The 17,485-nt window shown below is 49.0% G+C and overlaps 1 protein-coding gene across 4 annotated transcripts in view; it reads left to right on the plus strand.

Moving 5' to 3' along the window:
* The first annotated feature begins 10,707 nt into the window (after nucleotides 1–10,707).
* Nucleotides 10,708–17,485, plus strand: part of LYN (LYN proto-oncogene, Src family tyrosine kinase) — a 112,746-nt gene continuing 105,968 nt past the window's right edge. For 2 of the 4 annotated variants that reach the window (XM_032610569.1, XM_032610563.1), the window contains exon 1: nucleotides 10,708–10,923. Coding sequence is in view for 2 of the 4 variants with exons in the window: in XM_032610559.1 (XP_032466450.1) it covers nucleotides 11,071–11,203 (133 nt within the window). In the remaining 2 variants the exon portion in view is untranslated. Of the gene's footprint in view, nucleotides 10,924–11,051; nucleotides 11,204–17,485 lie in introns of those variants that run through there. The other 2 variants (XM_032610559.1, XM_032610556.1) reach the window with 2 other exon arrangements.

Here is a 17,485-nt window from a genome sequence, read left to right on the forward strand (position 1 = left end):
TCTTCCAGAATTTGCCTTATCCAACCGTGTACATCAGCTGTGTACATCAGCTGTAGTCTAAACCTTCAGGTTCAGATCACAGAAGGTCCGTAGTAAAGGGACTTCAGAAGATTCAGTGTTGGTTTTCTAGTCATTGTAAAGTTTTCTTTCTTCCTGTTTAACAGAAGCATCTAGTCGGACGGGTTTATAAACGTTCATGATAGTTGGTGAGGTTTAACTTTCTTAATACTAACGACCTTCTTACCATTTCTTTTGTATATACACGCCCCTCAAATGATCTTCCTTATTGAAACAAAAAGATGCTTCTGATTGGCCTAAACAAAAAATACTGCTTTATACTGTTCAGTTAATTGCTCCAGGTCACAGTGAATTCTTTTCTTGGGTAAAATGCCCTGAACTGGCAATGAAATTCCTCACAGGAAGTCACTGTCAGAAGCATAGACTCTGAAACCTGGAAGTTACTATAGATGCCATGCAGACCAACACCTAAGTTTAAAAATGAGGAAACCCAGGTTTCATAGCTCATAAATGGTGGAGCTGGGGCCAAAACTGAGATCTTATCATTTCTAGGTAACATTCTTTATATCAAAGAAAGGTTATTTTTTACTGCCAGCTGACAACGTAGGCTTTTTTGATGGATAAAAGCATAACATTTTTTTGTCTATAAAATCGAATTTTTTTTTTTTAAACATCTTTATTGGGGTGTAATTGCTTTACAATGGTGTGTTAGTTTCTGCTTTATAACAAAGTGAATCAGCTATACATATACATATGTTCCCATATGTCTTCCCTCTTGCGTCTCCCTCCCTCCCACTCTCCCCATCCCACCCTTCCAGGCTGTCACAAAGCACCGAGCTAATATCCCTGTGCCTTGCGGCTGCTTCCCCCCAGCTATCTACCTTACTACGTTTGTTAGTGTGTATATGTCCATATGTCTCTCTCTCCCTGTCAAAACTCATCCTTCCCCCTCCCCATATCCTCAAGTCCGTTCTCCAGTAGGTCTGCATCTTTATTCCTGTCTTACCCCTAGGTTCTTCATGACAATAAAATCGAATTTTTAAAATTGATACAGCCACTATGGAGAACAGTATGGAGGGTCCTTAAAAAACTAAAAATAGAACTACCATATGACCCAGCAATCCCACTACTGGGCATATACCCAGAGAAAACCATAATTCAAAAAGACACATGTACCCCAATGTTCATTGCAGCACTATTTACAATAACCAGGTCATGGAAGCAGCCTAAATGCCCATCGACAGATGAATGGATAAAGAAGATGTGGTACATATATACAATGGAATATCACTCAGCTATAAAAAGGAACGAAATTGGGTCATTTGTAGTGACGTGGATGGATCTAGAGGCTGTCATACAGAGTGAAGTAAGTCAGAAAGAGAAAAACAAATATCGTATATTAACGCATATATGTGGAACCTAGAAAAATGGTACAGATGAACCAGTTTGCAGGGCAGAAATTGAGACACAGATATAGAGAACAAATGTACGGACACCAAGGGGGGAAAGCGGTGGGGGGGTTGAATTGGGAGATTGGGATTGACATGTATACACTGATGTGTATAAAATGGATAACTAATAAGAACCTGCTGTATAAAAACATAAATAAAATAAAATTCAAAAAAATGTACTCAGGTTGGAAAAATTTTTTTTTAATTTTATTGAAGTATAGTTGATTTATAATGTTGTGTGAATTTCTGCTGTACAGCAAAGTGATTCATACACACACACACACACACACACATATATATATTTCTTTTTCACAGTCTTTTCCATTATGGTTTATCACGGCATATAGAATATAGTTCCCTGTGCTATAAAATTAATTTTTAATCCACTGAGAAATCCATTCATCTAACAACATTCACTGAGCATCTTCACATCCCTGATGCTGTGCTAGTAAAGGTGAGTAGGACACCATCCTCAACTTAAAGCAGCTCAGGACCCTCCTGGCCCTGCCTGGGGATGTGGCCACACGTCATCTGCATTCGAGGATGAGGTGGGTCTTCACTGAAGGATGGCAGGAGACCGGTAGGATGCAGCCCAGTTCTGGTTCAGAAGCCCTGAGTGGACCCCAGCTCCCCTCTCACCACTCATGTGACCATGAACAAGCCTCTTCATTTCTCTCCGTCACACTTTCCTCATTTGTAGAGTGAGGGTCTCGTCGACTGTAGGACACAGTAAGCAGCACGTGTGGCAAACATAACTGTGAGAATTACAGACATGGTGTATATAAGTGAGCGCTGAAACAGACTGCGGACTCAAGAACTAACTACGTTAGTTTACTAGGGCTGCAGTAACAGAGAACCACAAACTGGTGGCTTAAACAACAGAACTTGATTGTATCGTAGCTGTGGAGGCCAGACGTCAAGATCAGGGTCTGGTTGACAGGGCTGGTTCCTTCCAAGGCCATGAGGAAGAACCTGCCTCTCTCCTAGCTTCTGGGGGTTTCCTAGCAACACGAGGTGCTCCTTGGTTGGTAGCTGTATCACTCCAGCCTCTACCTTCATCTTTACATGCCTTCTCCCTGAGTGTAGACATGTCTACCTGTGTCCAGATTTTCCTCTTTTGTAGACAGTCATATGCATTTGGGGGTCCACCCTAATGTCCTCTCTTGACTTGATAACCTGCAAAGACCCTGTTTCCATATAGGTCGCATTCACAGCCCTGGAGATCAGGATTTCAGCATCTTTGGGTGGAGAGAATCCAACCCATAATGACTGATGCCGGGTCTTCCCCACAAACCAAGGCTGGACATCGCCTCCCTGGGCTCCCACATTGTGGCAGCAGCCTCGCACTTCATTTGGCGAACTCACTGCAGCTCCTGTGCACTGTGCTGGGAGCTTAGAGTAACGACAACCAACAAACACAGAGCAAGAGACATAGCCTGGATCCTCCTTCATTCCACCGTCTGGTGCAGGAGCGCCATGTATCAACAGATAAATAACAGCATTAGAAAGGGTGGAAAGTGACAAGTGTCAACAAGAAAGAGGTAGGAGTCACTTTCTGTAGGATTTCAAGGGAGGAAGAGAAGCGATGAATCTAATGAAGGCTTCCTGGAGGAGGTGGCACTTGAACTGGTCCTTGAAGGATGGGTAAGAGTTTACCATGGGAAGGTGGAGCGAAAGGGGATGTGTGAACACAAAAGACATAAAGGTACCTGTCGGTGCGGCCTAAGCCACATAGAAATACCTCCATCCCACGTCCTCAAAGCATTCGTTGGGTTTCTATTCCTCCCTCCACCTCTTCCCCTCCCCCATCCTCAGTGCCCCAGGCCACCACTACTTTATGCAGAGATTAGGAAAACTGGTCACTTCTCTGCCTTCACAGTGCTTGTGTGAGGCACATGCGACTTGCTTTATAGACAAGCAAAGAGTCAAATTAAGTACAGTTTACCCAGTAATCACAGAAGAACCTCTTCAGACCCTGGGGTCAGGTAAATGAGTAATTCAGGTTCCAAATCATACTCATTCTGTCAAAGCTCTCCCACTGGGTGGTGAGGTAAATATCATTTTAAATTCTAACTTTCCTAATGCGACAGTTTTCCTTTTGTAACTGTGAAACCTACCGACAATGAGATCTGAATAATCCCTGAGTAAGAACCAGATAGCTCACGGGACAGTTGTATATTTAGGATAGCAGTGTTCTCGGAGCTAAGCAATAACTAATCAATGTAAACAGGACTTCCAAGGAACAGACACACATAAACTATTTAGATCCGACAAAAAGACACACCCATAAACCCACCCTGGAATGAACCCACCCTTTAGAGGGTGGTTGAGATTTTACTGAGCGACCTGGAGGAATACTCTGCATTTCCTGGACTCTTCTGGAAGGGGGGGTTAAGGAAAGGAAGATGATTTCCATGGAGCCGCAGAGCTCTCCCCTAACACCTGAGCTGAGTACAAGAGGCCCCTGGCTCGTCGGTCTGACGTGCTCCGTGGAGACAGGCCAGTGGGGCTCATATTAACACACACCAACCTCTCTTCACACAGAGTTAGAATCCAGAAAGTCCGATGGCAGCCAAAGGTGTACAAGCAAAGGTGGCCATGTGTGTACAAGAAGTGGTAATAAACAAACCGTGTTATCAGGCTGACTGCAGAGACCAGGGGGGATTCAGTTGATGCCTCCCACCAGGGCAAACAACAGAAGCCGAATTCATTTGAGGCTGAGATCCTTCTAAAGCAGCGCAGACAGAAACAACATCCAAGACTGTCGTCAAACTGAATACACACCTCTGTGTGCAAAAATGATACAACACTAAGAACCTACTGTGTAGCGCAGGGAGCTCTACTCAATATTCTGTAATACCTATATGGGAATAGAATCTAAAAAGAGTGGATGTATGTATATGTATAACTGACTCACTAACATGACATTGTAGAATCAACCATACTCCAATAAAAATTCATTAAAAAAAGAAAAAAAATGATACAACACTGGCCAATGCAGATAAAAAATATCAGAATACAAAAGTCATTAACTTTACACAAACATCCTCATCTGGCATGTCTTCACCAGATACTATGTTTCTGGAATCGAGTTCATAGCGCCATGTCGCTTCTGGTCCCCAGGAGGATGTGCAGGCTGACTGAAGGGGTCAGTGGGTGAATGAGGGCTGATGGCCTGAGCCAGACCCTGAAGAGCCCCTGACAGCTCACCAGGAAAGGTCACCATGAAAGGTCACGTGGACAATTCTGTTAGCACAGAGTGACGTAAAGCTCTGGGGAGGAGACCAGGTTTGTTTCATGCCGGGAAAGCAGCGCAGACACCCACGGGCAGCCCTTTCACGCTCACAATTTTAACTACTTTGTGGTCACGCCTGTGACAGAGGCCAGGGCAGCAGCCCCATCTCAAGGCCTCAGGCGTGACCCCTGCCAGCTCTGAGCAGCGGGGAGGGTCTCCACCGACAGAAGCATAACTCCACGCACTTATCACCTGGGTCCACGAGTTGGGACACACACTGGAGCCCCTGCCTAGAGCTCCCACGTGGAGCCTCTGAGACTGGGTACAACTCAAGGTCCCCAAATCAACGTAACCAGGAATACTTCCCCACGGAATAGCTACTTATAGGAGAGCTTAAAAGAAGGTGGAGGGGCTTCCCTGGTGGCGCAGTGGTTGAGAGTCCGCCTGCCGATGCAGGGGACGCGGGTTCGTGCCCCGGTCCGGGAAGATCCCACATGCCGCGGAGCGGCTGGGCCCGTGAGCCATGGCCACTGAGCCTGCGCATCCAGAGCCTGGGCTCCGCAACGGGAGAGGCCACAACAGTGACGGGTCCATGTACCGCAAAAAAAAAAAAAGGCAAGGTCTCTGATTAGACTACATCCTGAAGCTGCTCTGAGAATCAAGTCGTTTATGCCATTCTGCTTGATCCTTGCCACCGGCTTTTCCAAATTCTTCGTACCTCCTTTGACTGACACATCCAGTTCCAGAAAGTTCATTTTGTTCAAAAGTCATAGGATACAGCATTTGGCAACCATCACAGTGACCATCGACTCAGGCAAGAATTGTCAATGGACGCTTAATGGGGAAAAGTCTGATGAAGACTAGAAACCTTACAGTAGACACAGAGCACAGATATGGTTCAACATGGACAGTCAGAGAATCTGGCTGAAGGCTATCTGGTGATTCTTTGTGTTATGTTTGGAATTTTGCTCTAAGTCTGAAATTATGAGAAGCTAAATGCATGAGTTCCTAGAAACCAGAGGGGCACCCAGAAAACAGGTTTGGCACCTCTAGACATGAGACCAGGGGACAGGGCAGATCCTCCAGTCCTGCGACCAGCTCGATTGGAGGGGCTGGGCATCCTCCCTGAGGGTCAGAAGGTAGGAAGCAGTGGGAGGTGGCCCTGGGGACCCCTCCTCAGAGAGAAAACAAGTGAAGCAATCCTCCCTCTTACCTTCTGGGCGTTCCCTGCTAGACCCTAGGAACCCCCAATCTGACTATAGGAGACAATTTCTTTTTTAAAAAAAATTTATTTTATTGAAGCATGGTTGATTTACAGTGTTGTGTTAGTTTCTGGTGTACAGCAAAGGGATGCAGTTGTACATACATATACTAGTTTGCATCTGCCTATCCTAAACTCCCAATCCATCCCTCCCCCTCCCCTTGGCAGTCACAAGTCTGTTATCTGTGTCTGTGAGGCTGTTTCTGTTTTGTAGATAAGTTCATTTGTGTCATACTTTAGATTCCACATATAAGGGATATCATATGATATTTGTCTTTGTCTGGCTTACTTCACTTAGTATGATACTCTCTAGGTCCATCCATGTTGTATTTCATTCTTTCTTATGGCCGAGTAGTAGTCCAAGGAGAGACCTGCTTATGCACAGCTGACTATCTTGGTCTCATGACCATGTAGAACAATCTTGCATATCACTGAGGAACAAATTAACTTTGTTGTGAATTTCATAAGATTCCGATCCCAGTTATTGGTGATACTACTTTTACTGTTTGTCTCAGTTTTAATAATTTCTTGTTCAGGTAGCTTGGGTCTTCCTTTATAAATGTAAAGGAATGGAGAAGATTCGGCCGCAATTTCTCCGTTTGCTTCTGGGTGCACTGTGCTCTGTCTCGGGCGTTTCAGCCTGAGAAGCCTGAACTTCGCAGGGAGACTTGGCATCTAAGGGTCCGAGCTGGGCTTTGACGTCAGTCAGACAGAATGGGGTTCAATTCCAGCTCCCGCCACCTCAGCAAGGTGAATTTGGAAATGCCCTGCTGTGAGATGAGAAATTGGGGGTGAATGATGTACGTTATTTATCTTATTTAATTTATTTTTTGACCGCATGGCTTGCAGGATCTTATTTCCCCGACCGGGGATCGAACCCATGCCCCCTGAAGTGGAAGCGCGGAGTCCTAACCAATGGACCGCAAGGGAATTCCCTGAATGATGTACTTTAGGTTGAGGTTCTAGTAAAATGTTTAAGGGACATTTACATCATTTTTATGATGTCCCCACTTCAAACAACTGTTTGATTCATCAGTGCCAAATACGTCAGATGAAAGGCTCTCCAGCGTGTTTTACTAGGAACACTGGTGAGAAGTAGAAATCCATCTGTCTGGCAGATTTGTCCCATATTCTCCCAGGATGTCCGGCTGGGGGTCCTTCCCAGTGGCTCCCCATCTTGACTGCTCACTGGTACAATCTGGGGAGATTTGAAGTCTCTGAAAGTCTCTGATGATTGGGACCCCGAATCCCACCCCCAAGACTTTAGTTTAAAGACCTAGGAAGGGAATTCCCTGGCGGTCCAGTGGTTAGGGCTCTGCGCATCTGCTGCAGGGGGCACAGGTTCGATCCCTGGTTGGGGAACTAAGATCCCACATGCCGGGCACGGCAGCCAAAAGTAAATAAATAAATTTTTTAAAATAAATAAAAACCTGGGAAGGGCCTGGGCTGGTGATTCTCAGGTGCCACCAGCTTGAGCACCACTGTTCTGCATCATACGCTCAGGCCACGTTTGTGGCCACGTCTGTGGCCGCGTTTGCAAGGGTCAGATGGAGAGTCTCAGCCTCCGCTCTGCCCCTCCCCACAAAACCAACCTGGGGGCTTCTGCAGACGAGCCGTAAGGGTCCCTGAGTTGCACTGAGGAGCCTGAACCCCTGGAGCGAAGCTCCAGAGGGGCACTGGGGACAGTCCACAACGTGGCAGCGGGTGGGCTGCAGGTCAGATGGCGAGGTAGGTGGGCTGACATGAAAGTGTGTGCAGAGATGACCAGTCTCGGCTGTAAGTGCCGTGACCGGGAGCGGGAAGTTGAAGGTCGTGATGCAGGAGAATCTCCATGAAGTCAGGCCTTTCTTTTCCTCCCACTGAACAATGGGCTGTTCCTACACACGGTAAGTTCTCATTATTCACGGGGGTCTTGGTCTTGACAGTCGCCACAAATAATGAGTTAGCGAATACTGAGCCACTGTTCCTAGGAGGCATACAGGGTTAAGTGGCTGGGAGCCTCTGGCTGCCACATTTCCATCAGCTGATTGATAGATAACCTTGTTTTATGTGTCTCTGTTTAAAGACACCTTATGTAACATATATTGTCGACTCAGTGACACTGAACTCACAGCCAACAGCACAGGTCCTGTCCGAAGGCGGCTCACCTGCTACCTTGTTTCCTCCATGAAAGCACATTACAGCCGTCTTGTGCTCTGGGCACCAGACAGCACTTTAGCACTATGCTCAGGGCTATTTTAAATAGTGAATTCACCAACAAAAGGCACAAAAATGCAAAGAAGTTGCACTAAGCAGATCACATGAGGACTCATGCTTGTATAACAGAGCGAAAAGGAGAGGGCAGAGAAACACCTTGCTGACCTCAGCTGGGAACAGGTGAGTCGGGGCGACTCAAAACGCTCTCCGCTGTGCTCATGTCCACCAACGACTCTGAAAGCGCTGCCTGTATACTGACTTTGGGGTTACAAGTGAATGCTAATGAGTAGGTGAGTTTGCAAACATGGGATCTGAAAAAAATGAGGATCGACTATACCTAGCTGACGCCATTTCCACTACTTCTCCTGTGTCTCCCCGCCACCCCCCAGTCACAGCCCTCATCTCCTTCAGAAGCCCACTTGCCCGTTAAGGGGTCTTTGCTGATTTGCAGCTGCCTCTGATCATTCCATTCTGTGATCAGTTTTCAACAGAGAATCTGTCGAGACAACTCTTCCCATCAGCTCTTCCCATCAAGCAATGAACGGATCAGTAGTACTAATGATGTATTTCAAAGCACCTAACTGAACTTTTGAGAGTGACAGGAGGAGAGAGAGAAATACAAAAAGCAATGCTGGGACTTCCCTGGTGGTCCAGTGGTTAAGACTCCATGCTCCCAATGCAGGGGGCCCCGGTTGAATTCCTGTTCAGGGAACTAGATCCCGAGTGCCTCAACTAAGATCCTGCATGCTGCAACTAAAGGATCCCGCGTGCCACAACTAAGACCTGGTGCAGCCAAATAACGAATGAATGAATGAATGGATAAATAAATAGACGGGGTGGAGCGTGGGGAGGGGTATTTTAGGGTAGGGGATTTAAAAAGCAAAAGGGATCATTAAGGGATTAGAAAAAACTCATGTGTGTGAAACTTGAAAATTGTAAAGCACTACAGAATTTAAAGGAAATTTCATGCAATAGAAAATAAAATTAAAAATACATAAATAAATAATACTTCTGGGGATCTCTTTTGGAGATCCTTACTTTTTATTACACAAGAAAAGAAGTGGTGGAGCTTGCTGCAAGCCCAGCTCTGCCTGCTGTTCTGTCTATTGCTCCAAGAGCCCTTTCACCATAAACACCGGCAGGACCTTCCAGATGGATTAGCCTACCCCAAACATTCTGTGTCCCATTCTTACTTGCCAGATGCCTTTAGCCAGGACCTCAAGGACTCATTGGTAATAGTAGATATTTTACATTAAGGCCAAGATATTTAAGAGGTCATTCTGAAGAAAAGTCCAGGAAACGGGCCCTCAGGTACGGAATTATTCCATAGGATCCATGACATGATCAACACTTTCCAACAGGTAACCCAATCCCTCCTCTTCAACAGGAAACTAACCAGCTACATACCAGTGACCATCACAGGTAGAAACCATCCTACTTTGTTGCTGTTGGTTAAGGCAGTAGTCTGCAGACCGTTTCCTCTGTTACCAGTAATAAATGACTGCTCCCTGGGTCATGTTATGTTATAAGACGGCAGACTGGACCGCTGGACTATGGCTGTAGCCTCAGGTGGGCTGGCCTCTCAAGAACATTGTTAATAAAGGGTCATCGGTCTCACGAGCTTGGGGCCGTGTCTGGCACCCGATAGGCCCTATGTAGGTGTCTCCTATTATTAACACAAAGTCCAAATCTCCTACAGGGAGCTGTTTATTTCCTCGTAAATGCTACACTGCAGTGCAATGCTGAGATCTCAGCGAGCGGAATCTTGCTTAGAACAAGACGGATAATCTACCTTGGGTCTGTACGTGGCATTTACTGAGTTGGACCGTGAGCTTGAAGATGCAGTCATTCTTTCAACAAACAACGGTCAGGCACCTGCTGTGCGCCAAGCACCGTGCTACACGCGGGGATGAAGGTGTGCCAGGCACAGGGCGAGCCCTTTACATGCTCCCAGTACCCTGTCTCCATTTTTCCGGGAGGAGATTTAAGTTTTGAGGAACTGAGGAACCGCCAGGCCATTTAAGTCCACGACCACCCCCCACCCCTATCAACGCCCTGAACACCCCCGTGTATACCCTCAAGGAGCGACTCTACTGGTTAAGAACTCAAGGAGACCCTGAGCATCCTCTCTCTAGAGAACTCCAAATGTTGGGGGAGCAGAGCGCGCCCCTCTGCTGCCAGGGGCACCCCGCTTCCTAACACTCTAGGGAGTAGGTTGGAAGGGAAGGACAGGAGACGCGAGGGGTTCCGTCGCTGTGCCAGGACGCCAGGCGCCAGAGGGTCTCCTGAAAGATCCTTCTGTCCGCCTCCGCCGGAGGAGGTCGGGCCCGGGGCGGCTCCACGCTCCGGAGCTGCGGGCTGGGATGCAGGTTTCTTTGCCTTCAAAGCTCGGCGCGACGGCCACGCCAAAGCCCCGAACCTTGGGCAGGGGCCAAACGGTCACTTCCCCGCCCTCCAGGCGCGGTATGCAAATCCGAGCACCAGGAAGTAGCTGGGACCTCCCGGCCGAGCTCGGCGACGGCCAGTTCCTCCGCCGCCGCTCAGGGCCGCCGCCGCTCGCTCCCGGCCGTGCGCCTCGGGGCCGGACGCGCCGCAGCCTCCAGCCCGCGGCAGGCGGGGCGGCCGCGCCACCCCGGGCCCGAGCCCGCACCCCGAGCCGCGCGCCCCCCGCCCCGCCCCGTCGCGGCCCCCGCTCGGACCCCCGGCCACCGTGGAGTGCCGCCGCCGCCGCCGCCGCCGCGCGCGACTCGCACCCGGAGCTGGTGAGCCGCGGGCGGGAGCCGGGAGGCGGGGGGCCGGGGCGGGCGGCTCAGCAGGTGTCTCTCGGCCCGGGGCGCAGGGGCGGGGCGCGGGCTGCGGGCGGGGGGCGGGCGCACCGCGGGTCCCTCCGGCGCCGCCCCGAGGGCCGGATGCTGTCCCCGCGCGGGCCGCTCCCTGCGTGGCGGGGAAGCCCCTGTCCACGCGGCGCGCGCGCGGCGGAGGTCCCGCGGAGACTCCTCTTTGGCACGGTCCGGCGTCCCCTCCGGGCCTCGGGTCCCCGAGGTGAGCGATGCGGCCCGGCCCGGGCGCCCTACGAGGCCGGCGGCGGCCGCCCTCCCCGGTGGCCCGGCGGGAGCGTGACGTCCGGGCGCGGCGGCGGGGGCGTTGCGCACCCTCCCGCGGAGCCCGGCGCCTCCCGGCCTGCGGGGCGGCGGTCCCGAGCCCCCGGCGGCCGAGAGGAAGCGAGAGTTATTTTAAGAATTCAGGGGTTGCCTTTCCTTCGCCTGGGGGGAGGGGTGTGAACGTCATTTCTCACTTTCCTGCGTTATCTCCGGCGTGTGTGTGTGTGTGTGTGTGTGTGTGTGTGTGTGTGTGTGAGACTGTCTGAATTACCCCAACTTCTTTGCCATCTCAGTAACTTGAGTTCAACCCGGGTTTCACAGTTTCCTAGCTGAGTGTGAACTTGGGCCTATTATTTGAAATTCTCGGTTTGGGTTTCCTCATCTTTAGGAGAACATACCTACCTTCTGAACTGTTTATTGCACGTAAAGCCCCAAGCACATACTAGGCATTCCATAAACGGTGCTGTTATTATTGCGAATAATTTTGTCCATAACAACGAGGCTCCCTGGTTCTTTGCAATTTGATGGTTTTTACACCCAAACCTGCTTGTCAGATTTAGCCACCTGACCTTACTAATAAATCTGCAGAATAAATACACCGGAGACGTGCTGTCCCAAAGCAGCGCTCCGGAGTCTGACTCACCCTAAGAACTAGCCAATGAGGAGGTTTGACTTGCTTTTGATTTCTTGGCTACCCCGCAGCCGGCCGTAGGGTTCAGGAGGGCAGGGGCGTTCTCTCTGGCCAGCACCATCTAAAGCTGTGGGGAGGGGAATATGCGCTGAGAGAAAACGGGAGCTTACTGAGTACTCCTAAGTACGTCCTGATAAGGTAAGCTCTGCTGGAAAAGGGTAGGATTCAGGTAGCTCTTGGTTCTCATTTGGAAGTAAGGAAGTCAAGCCGTTTTGAGGCTTGAAGACATTGAATTTGATCACAAGGGGCTTTTGGTGACTGGGCCTCTTTGTTTTGTTTTTTTACATCTTTATTGGAGTATAATCGCTTTACAATGGTGTGCTAGTTTCTGCTGTACAGCAAAGTGAATCAGCTATATGTATACATATATCTGCTGGGCCTCTTTGGATGCAGAATGGGAAAACCCTCTTCCTGAGTGAAGGACAGAGGGCAGCTGACATAAAGAAGCCAGGAAACCCGAGTTTGGGTCTCTTCCACCATTTATCACAGCTGTGATTTGGGATCAATTACTTGGGCCATTTATTCCGCCAGTATTTCCTTCATAGCAGTAACTAGAGTTATATTATGATTTGCCCATATGTGTATAGTCTTGCTTTCACCACTACAGTGAAATCTCTGTGAAAACAGCTTTGCCAGTCTTGTCCAAAATGCTAGCCCTGGTGCTTGTCACGTGGTCGAGATTGCTTGGAAGAAGGAAGGAAAGTCTGCTCCGAGCCTGGTCCTGTGCAAGGCCAGAGAACAGGCTGGCCCCTAAGGCATCTGTAGCTCACTGGTCCTCTCTGTCCTGGATTCTAAAATGGGGATTTGAGGAACTTTTTTGACTGTCAAGTTATCCCAGCGCTAGTGTTGTAAGTGGGCATTTCCACTCAGGACTGGTTTCTGTGGTGTATCACTGGGAGAGAAGTCTTGATTTGGAGTGGTAAGAGGTAGCCTGCAAAGACCACATCTGGGTAAGATGTTGCCCAAAAAGATGCACTTTATCTTACAATCTTCGGTATTGGACACTTTTGTAGAGAACTTGTGATATCTGTGTCCCATCCCCACCCATGGCATTCTCTTAGCAGAAAAGTGATCCAGTGGGGTTGTGATTCAATGACTTCCAAAGCCTTTTAGTTCCATTATATTTGTATTCAAAAATAAACCACTGAAACATTTGAGAGGCCAGCTGGTTCAAATGAATATATGGACTAGTAACTTACAACATTAAACCATGTTATCGGGCTTCCCTGGTGGTGCAGTGGTTAAGAATCCGCCTGCCAATGCAAGGGACACGGGTTCGAGCCCTGGCCCGGGAAGATCCCACATGCCGCGGAGCAACTAAGCCCGTGCGCCACAACTACTGAGCCTGCGCTCTAGAGCCCGCGAGCCACAACTACTGAAGCCCATGTGCCTAGAGCCCGTGCTTTGCAATGGGAAGCCCGCACAATGCAACAAAGAGTAGCCCCCGCTCACAGCAACCAGAGAAAGCCCGCGCACAGCAACGAAGACCCAACACAGCCAAAAATAAAAATAAATAAATAAATTCAAAAATACACAAAAATGTGGGACCATATTATCCATAAACAAACCCATATTAATTTAAAATCTGTATAAATAGGAATATATGTCCCCATCATGAAACACTGTTACAGCCCACTCACACTGCTGATCTCAGTGACCTCTGTGTCCTCAGGCATGGACAGTGTTGACATGGAAAGGTCATCACAGTCATTAGTTGGGGCATTGATCAATGACACATTGATGGCAGAGACAGCCTCGGACCTTTCCTGGGCTCTTTCTGGCAATGATGGTGCTGATACGTCTTGCTTATCCAGGGCTCTGAAGCCTTCTGAACTGTGATTTCATTTGAGCTCTCATGACCCCCCAGGGTAGGCAGGGACAGATACCAAAAAAAAAAAAAGAGTTTAGGCATATCCAAGGTCACAAGCCTGGTTAAGTGGCATCGCTGGGCATAGTAGGTATGTTTTCTGGCTCCACCTCTAGAGTTTTCCCCCTTTTCTGCCTTTGGACCTGTAGTAGGTACTCAACTTAGAAGTAATTAATGTATCATCTAATAAACATGTTTAAGACAGAATCACGAGGTAATTTTCTTCTATCACTCGGAAATTGTCTGAACTAAGGGGCCGTCAGAGCAGATGAGGCGGGTGTCCTGGCACGCAGGGTACTTAGGCTCTACTGAGGAGCTGAGTTTCTGTGGCTTTCAGCTCGGCTTCCTGCTTGGGGCTGGGGGAGCTCTGATAGCTGCCTAGGTGACACCTATCCTGGCTGCTGTCAGAGCAGCTCTAGTGACTGCCTTGGGGGCTCTCCAGTGCTTACTGGTCACTATAGAAGTACCCAGTAATACTTTGTAAAGGGATTCCCTTCAGCCTCTTTATAAAACCCTACGAGCCTCCTTGTGTGGTTGTTATAATAGGGAGAGTTGTCACTCGTGGGCAAAATATAAAGTAAGGAGAGAGGGCCCGCGGGATGCACATGGAGACACGCTGCCTGTTTCCGGGGTACCTGCTATAAACAAGGCTCGTCCTACGCCCACACTGCTACACTAGACAGACATCCCCTCCCATCTTTTAAGGTTGATTAAGAGCCGGACAGGGAAGAGGAAGTTGGTCAGAAGTACTGAAAGGTTTCTTACAGCTGTCTGCTTTCCTGATACTTAAGTTGTGAAACTTTGAGCTCACTCTCTCATCATTTCTGACATTTATTTTGAGTAAGTTCTCATTTGGGGGAGAAGCCCAAGTGTAGAACATAGTAGGGAAATCTGCCCATTGAGGGATTCGAATTTTTGGAACAGGTCAGTTTAAAGACTTGAACCTTATTTTAGATATCCTTGGCTTCCGTTAGCTGGAAGGGCTCCCTTGTAATTTAGAACAGCAAGTTTCAGGAATTACTGGGGACGATGTGTTTAAAAGGCTCATCCATGCTAACAGGTTGAAGGGTCCTGTTAACAGCCTCGGTTCTTAATTCTTGGGCTTCTTCTTCAATCTTGTCCTGAACTTTACTTTCCCTTAGTACTGACTGAGCATCAACATTTCTTATTTGCTGCCAAGCTATTTCGTGAAAGTTGTATTTATAATCAAGATACAGTTTCCATTTGTAAAGAACTCCTCCAAAGTGTTGGTTATTTCACTGTGCTTTATTTGCATTTTATTAACTTCAGTGTATTTCCAGTCTCTCTTCTCTGACTCCTCTCTTCAACTCTTTCCCCACTATTGTACAGAGCCTTCAAGTCACGAGTTGGTAGGAGTTGCCCGTTATTGGTTGATCTCGGTGTAACTGCTCATTCTTCATCACGCTAATATGTATAAGTGATGTTCCATACAATGACTACGAACGGGGATACATTAATAGAGTCCATCGGAGTGAGCGTTCCTCAAGGCTGGGAGCTCTGTCTCCTCCTGGTGAGCTTTAGGACACAGGGAAGAAGTCTTCAGCATGAGGCCCAGGGGGTCTTTAAGTGTGTCTCATTTCCGATTCACACTTCACACTCGAGACAAAGTCAGGTCCTTGCTGGGCCTGCGCACACGCCCCCGTTTCTGTGAGCACCTAAGGGCACGCTCTTTACTGACCCCGAGTCATGCTGGTTAGAAGCTCTTCGCCCCCTCTCCCCGGTTCTCCGCGTCGCTCTGTGGGCCCAGCGTGGCTCCGCCGTGTCGTGCACGGGTGGGGAGCCGTAGTGACTCTTCGGAGCTGGTGAGAGTCCACGGTGAGGCGGGCGAGATGGGTGTGGACACGATCCGCCTCCAGCCGGGTCAGGGGGCGCCCCCCACCCCCTCGGCTCTTCGTGGTGGCTCCGGTCGCCTGGTGAATGTTAACCCCCGGGGGCGGGGGAGGCGCGGTGGGGGAAGCTGGTCCAGAGAGGCCGTCTGGAGAGGGAGGCCCACTTCTGCTTTCCACGGGGAAGCTGTGGCACGGAGAGCAGAAGTGCGGCGGGAGGCCCGCGGGAGGAGGAGGCCGCCGGAAGCGATGCCCTGGCCTTCGGCACCACCCCGCGCTGCTTTTGCTTGCGGGTTCGGGCTCTTTCTACCACCTTCTGCTCTGTTCCTTTTCAGTTTGTCCTGGGGGGGTGGGGGGGTATGGGGAGGGGAGGGGAGGGGAAAAAAGAATGAACCTAGCCCTCAGGGTGGAGCCTCTTCGGGCAGAACCCCGCGGCGGCCATGCTGGAGTTGTCAGCCACAGAAAGATGGACGTTTTGAAATTCTGCATCATGGAAACTCTTACAAAACTCTGAGTGGACGTTTTGAAATCTTTTAATGTTCAGGCATTGTAATAATTTCTTAATCCTAACTACAGTGTTCGGTGCTATTTTTAAAATTCCTCAAGCTATAGCCTCTTGTTAAACATTTGGGATAGATAGTGACTTTCACACTTCTTCACCTTGATCCGTAGCAAGAAACATCATACTTTACCTTGGGCCCAAATGCGCACCCATCTGTATGCCAAAAAAAAAGAAAAAGAAAAGAAAGAAAGAACATTTGGTGAAAAGCCCCTCCTCCCAGCTTGTTGGGGGAGTCTGACCCCAGGCAGTCCTCTGAGGCCAGCTTGGTGAGATGGGGCAGAGTTTAAAATGTACAGAGGTGGGACTTCCCTGGTGGTCCAGTGGTTAGGGCTTGGCTTTCACTGCTGTGGCCCGGGTTCAATCCCTGGTTGGGGAACTAGGACCCCACAAGTGGGGTGGCCAAAAGTAAATAAATAAGTAAACTAAAATGCTCAGAGGTGGTCCCAGCAATTCCACAAGCTCCAGTCCAGTGAGGGGGTTTATTACACAAACATAAATTAAGATACATCCATACAGTGAATGGTATACCTTGCAAATTTCTTTAAAAAGAGAATTAAATTATACTTACCGATATGAAAGATGCTTTTAAAAAGCTGAACACAAGCTGAGACGTAATATATGTGACCATTTCTGAACTAAAATATTTCTGTGTGATTCATAATTATAAGCCATGCACGTCGGTAATTATTTTATACTAAAGTCTTCAGTACTGATTATTTCTGGGTGATGGGCGAACGCTGATTTTTCTTTTTTGTAGATCTCTATTTCGTTACAAAGAACGTGACGTATATGATTTTAGGACAGCGGTGTAATGGGCGATGACGTGTAATAAGCCAGCGTGGCGGCAGAGGGGAGTTGGAGCGATCAGGAAACTTCGGGTCAAAAGTAGCCCTTATGATGGCTGTGTGGATATCATTTCAGGCAGACCCGACCCTGGAGGAGCTCATGCGTTGCAGACTTTGTAAGCAGCCAGGATATTTTCCTAAAGAAGCGTCCACTTACATTTAGGGCTGAGTTTCTTGAGAACCTACCATGAGTCAGGCCCAGCATCGGGAGGAAACCCCGCAGGGGAGAAGGAGCCGCGGGGGGGCCGGGGGAGGAGACTGGTTCCTGCAGCATCACTGGGCGGCCAGGCAGGGGTGGGGCTGTTCGCGCAGGCGCCGAGGACCGTTGTCCCCAGGACTCAGTGTTGGATTGCACTGTGTAGACGGAGGTGAATGGTGGAGCCTTTTTGGGGGCAGCCATTTTTTCCCCAT

The sequence above is a fragment of the Phocoena sinus genome, chromosome 17, assembly GCF_008692025.1.
Source record: "Phocoena sinus isolate mPhoSin1 chromosome 17, mPhoSin1.pri, whole genome shotgun sequence".
Lineage (NCBI taxonomy): Eukaryota > Metazoa > Chordata > Mammalia > Artiodactyla > Phocoenidae > Phocoena > Phocoena sinus.